The sequence below is a fragment of the Littorina saxatilis genome, linkage group LG11, assembly GCF_037325665.1.
Source record: "Littorina saxatilis isolate snail1 linkage group LG11, US_GU_Lsax_2.0, whole genome shotgun sequence".
Taxonomy (NCBI): domain Eukaryota; kingdom Metazoa; phylum Mollusca; class Gastropoda; order Littorinimorpha; family Littorinidae; genus Littorina; species Littorina saxatilis.
This window is the reverse complement of record NC_090255.1, coordinates 12,501,572-12,506,406: the sequence shown is the minus strand read 5'-3', so window position 1 is coordinate 12,506,406 and position 4,835 is coordinate 12,501,572. Positions and strand designations below refer to the sequence as shown.

The following is a 4,835-nucleotide window of genomic DNA, read 5'->3' as shown; positions in this document are numbered from 1 at the left end:
TTAGTAGAAGTCATCCGTTTATTGGTGAAATGAAAACAACAACGTTACCGTGAAGGAGAGTATGTTATCATCAAGATGGTACAATTATTGTTGACCAATAAAAAGTATACATGTCAACTTGTGGCGATGGTAGTTTCTGAAATGCTGTGATTAATCTTGACAGGTCTTTTTGTACTATATGAACATAGACAATTTAGCTATTTTTGTTGTTGTTGTTGTTGTTGTTGTTGTTGTTGTTGTTGTTGTTAATTGTTGTTACTATTAATGTTGTACCTGTTCTTCTTCTTCGTGTCATTATATATGATTATTATTTCGTGTAATGTTACAACTTTGTTGTGCTGTTGTTCCTTATTCTTAGAGCTGAAAGGAATTATTTGATGTTTGTTATTGAAACAAATATGTGCGTGCATGTTTGCAACTCTTGTCAGATAGAAACACGCAAGGAACACGCAGACGAACATTTGCATGTGAGATTTGTTCTGGTTATTTATTTGGGGACGGACATCAGGACGAACAGTTCATTTAGTTGTATGGAAATGATGGGCAACAAAATTCTCGAGGAAGAAAATATTAAGTTCTGTTTCTTCACACACCGGTGTATGCGGCATGAGCATTCTGGAATAAACGTTGGAAATACATTGCACTTTGGAAAATATTCTGCGTTCAATGCTAAAGAAACCTTAAAAGCAGAATTTAAATGTAATTCTAAATAAACATCAAGTGCCTATCTTAATAAGTGTGCATTCTTGCGTGTGTATGTACATGTGTTGTGATGTGATGTGTGTGTCTTTGTGTGTGTGTGTGTGTGTGTGTGTGTGTGTGTGTGTGTGTGTGTGTGTGTGTGTGTGTGTATGTGTGTGTGTGTGTGTGTGTTTAACTGTATCTCTGTTAACACTCTTCACACTCTGCCCCGCCCTTCACACACAATAACAAAGATACAGACAGAGACAATGCATGGCAGTGAGACAGACAAAACACCTCAACTGATTATTAAAACAACAGTAAATCCATGAACATGTACAACGCAAACTGTTGACTAAAAAAACAGTAAAGCACTGAAAAGTTACAACTCAACTGTTTACTCAAACATCAGTAAATCCATGAAAAGGTACAACTCAACTGTTCACTCGCACATCATTAAATCCATGAAAAGTTACAACTCAACTGTTAACTCACACAACAGTAAATCCATGAAAAAGTGTAACCTGAACTGCTCACTACAACAAACAAAACCATTCCCTTGTCGTAACATACATCTTTTTCGCCTCAACACTCACTCAATAATTATGCACTAAAGACACATTAAAACCATAATCGAATTATCCCTAATAAAGAATAAAACAAGGCCTTTGATTTGTTTGTGCATGAAAGCTACGTACACATGCACCATAACACACAGTGCACACTTAGTGGGGCGTGTATGTTGCAAAATCATTCAAATCATGCAACAAACACCAAATTTAGCAAACATGAAGAGTTTTATGTGCTTAACAAAACCTGATACAGAGCCACCGCAAAAAATTAAAAATTGGTAGTTTTTTAAAAAAAATTCAAAATGGCCGCCAGTGTAATCGGTTGGGTATGTTAGACATATTTCACTTCATGTGATTAACAGCAAATTTGGCGTAAATGGAAATTTGCTTTTGCTTAACAAAACCTGATACAGAGCCACCGTGAAAAAAACCAAGAAATTAGTAGTTGTTTAACAATTTTCAAAATGACCGCCAATGAAAAGGGTATTTAGGTATTTTTGATGCTACAAGACATTCTCTTGCAATAGAAACTAACACAAAAACATTTTAAACAAAACAATACATGTATTGTTGGTGCAGAGAATGATTGGACGGCGTGGGTGGCAGGGTTGAAGAATTTGTGGATTACCTAAACTGTGCAAAATAAATATGTCACAGTGGAAAGTGGAATCCAGAGGAATCTGAGATTACCCTAGGGGAAAGTAGAATTCCAGTTTCCCCTCGAGGAAACTGGAATTCTACTTTCCTCTGGATTATTGCCAGATGAAACTGGAATTCCAGTTTCCTCTAGGGGAAACTGGAATTCAATCTCAAGGGGAAAGTAGAATTCTACTTTGCCCTGGTGGAAACTGGAATCAGACTTGAAAATTGCTTCATTTTGTGCCAGATTTTACTGCTGACCGACTCAGTTTTTTTCTCAGCATTTTACCCAAAACACATGTTTTTGCCTTGCGTATGTAGTGGACTCGACAATGCTGAATTGAAGAGTGTTGTGGACAGATGTCGTTACTTTTTTTTGTTTGTGATGGAAGAGTTAACCAAGCCAAGTTAACGTTCATTCATAATTTATTGCACACACACTCACATCTTTAATTACACGATAAATTATGGTCTAACAACTTTTCCAGTTTTGTCAGTCTTGAGGGTTCTTTTCTTACTTGTCTTCCACTCTGACTCCCAGGCTGTGAAAACCCGTCATTCTGACTCCCAGGCTGCGAAAACCCGTCACTCTGACTCCTAGGCTGCGAAAACCCGTCACTCTGACTCCCAGACATGGAAAGTTCACCCGCAAGACTTTCCAACTGTGATACCTCACTACTTTGACTCTGGTTACCACTTTCACCATGACTCTCCAAGCCTGTACCTCCCTGACTTTCACACTGTAAAACTGCATCGCTGTAACTTTCATGCTCGAGATTGTGGCTGCCAGAAGCGTCGCCATCTTCGCCAGACTGCACGACAACATCAACCTGGCTACCTTCAGACCCACCTTCGGCTTCACCACCTGCAGACGGACTCAGAGATGGTTCCTGCAGCTGTTCACGGATGTCTTCAGGCAGATCATCTTCATGAACAACACCCTGAGCTGCTAGCTGCTCCCATAAGGCTTGATCTGCTCGGGGTTTCTGGCCGAAGGCGAGCTCGAATGGGGTCGTCCCAGTTGTAGAGGACACAGAAGTGTTTATGGCGTGCACGACAAACTTCAATCCCCTACTCCAATCTGTTCCATGCTCGTCCATCCACTTTCCAAGTTTCAATTGAAGGTCGCCATTCCCACGCTCGACACAGCCTGCAAACAAACAACATAGTACATAAATACATACAATTTTGAATTTCCACCACCATTACTATCAAATTACTGTCATCAGAAACCGCATACCGGAGCAGCAGCAGCGGAGAGTAACATCTTCATCAACAATCAATATCATCATCACAATCCTTCTCCTCCAAGTCAAGAGAGATAATTCAAGCTCCCTGCATTTGAAACAATGCTTTTATCAGTGATAATAGTACATAAAAACTGCAGAACAAAGACATTGTTCATTTAGGCACTAGCGTCATCAGCATCATCATCATCATCATCATCATCATCGCCATCATCATCATCAACATCATCATCATCATCCTTCTCCACACCATCATCATCAGTAGCAACAACAACAATATCGTTTCCAGCAATTCCTTCATCAGCATCATCCCTTCCAGTATCATCATTCCTTACGTCCAACAAGCTGTGGTCGGAATAATTGCCTATCAATATGCCAGACGTACAAACACTGACAATGGACTACATACCTTGTGTCTGCGGGTGACGGGGGCGACCGTGGATCATCACAGTACCGGGCCACATGTTGCAGACTTCCTGAATCACCCCAGCAGTAAATTCTCTGCAAAGATAAATCAATAGATCAGCAATTACCTCGCCCATTGCAGTTGCAAAGCTGTTTTAAAGCATATAACTTTTATTTTCTTTAGATTTGAACCTCCACCGCTCCCCCAACTCCCCCCTCCTTACACACACACACACACACACACACACACACACACACACACACACACACACACACACACACACACACACACACACACACACACACACACACACACAAGGATGGAAAAAAGCCGTTTAGAGTCCGTCGGGTTAACCTAGACAAACTTTTTTTTTTTAGGCTTTATCAAAATCCCTTTATCCAGAAAACATTGAAGGTAGGCTCAGGTGCACTGGATGACAATACATGAAACAGTACTTACCTCCCATTATCGCTCTGGAGAATTCTCAGAGGTCCAAAACTGCAGAAGTTGTCGAAGAGATGACTTGCAACCTCAGCACCCCTCTTAGACTTCAAGGCGTATGCCCAGCTGTACTTGGAGAAGCAATCTCGGGCGTGCAGAATCCCCTTGTACGCATTGTCTGGTCGGCTTCTAAAGTCAATTAGGTCGATCTGAACTCGAAGAAGGAACGCGTTAACGACAGGTTGATCATCGCCTTGTCTGATATAGACTCTTCACTGCTTGCCTTTGGCAGCAACTAGTGCAGGTCTTGAGGAAAATGTCAATTACATCCCAATTGATTCCGGCGTAGTTGCTTTTGACTTCTGCCCAGGTCTTGTCTCGGCCAGAATGGCCAACGTTAGTGTGGCATGTGGAGATTGTTTGGAAAATCTCCTCACATGCGACAACCGGACAACCCGACTTCTTGCAAAATATTATATTCTGCGAGCCGACCATCCCAAGCTTGTACAGCTTTTTGGCCCAATGTTTGAATTTTGGACCCTCTGGACATGCCTCCTTCTCGTCCAAACTGAGCACCCGCAGAACTTTGTTGTATTTGTTTTGGGGCAGGCAAAAAGTCTCTCTATTGTTCATATTCAGTTTTTGTATGTGCGCATCCAATTGCTGGTAGAAGTTTGCTTTTTGTTGCTGGTCACCACTGTCACCGTTAATCTCCATACTGTCCTCTGCTTCTCTCTTGGCTGTCAAACTGAGATCTGTGTCAGCAACTTCCCCTTTTGTGTGAACCAGTGCTCACAATTTGTTCTCACCAAGGAGCACTTTATTGCTCCAGTACAGCTTAATGGAGTT

The 4,835-nt window shown here is 41.3% G+C and overlaps 1 protein-coding gene across 1 annotated transcript; it reads right to left on the bottom strand.

Moving 5' to 3' along the window:
* Window positions 1-888: 888 nt before the first annotated feature.
* Window positions 889-3,727, bottom strand: LOC138980674 (KRAB-A domain-containing protein 2-like). Its single transcript, XM_070353581.1, has 3 exons — window positions 3,549-3,727; window positions 2,411-3,042; window positions 889-915 (listed from the first exon to the last, which is right to left on the bottom strand). Exons 1-3 carry the CDS (start codon window positions 3,679-3,681, stop codon window positions 889-891), a joined length of 792 nt encoding a protein of 263 aa, XP_070209682.1. The 5' UTR covers window positions 3,682-3,727.
* Between the last annotated feature and the right edge of the window lie 1,108 nt (window positions 3,728-4,835).

Excerpts from the sequence above, each read along its gene's own strand:
- LOC138980674 (XM_070353581.1), bottom strand. The coding sequence starts at position 3,681 with ATGGGCGAGGTAATTGCTGATCTATTGATTTATCTTTGCAGAGAATTT. Across the intron at positions 3,043-3,548 it reads CCGTCACCCGCAGACACAAG|GCTGTGTCGAGCGTGGGAAT; the intron begins GTATGTAGTCCA and ends GTTTGTTTGCAG. Across the intron at positions 916-2,410 it reads GGAGTCAGAGTGGAAGACAA|GGCGGGGCAGAGTGTGAAGA; the intron begins GTAAGAAAAGAA and ends TTGTGTGTGAAG.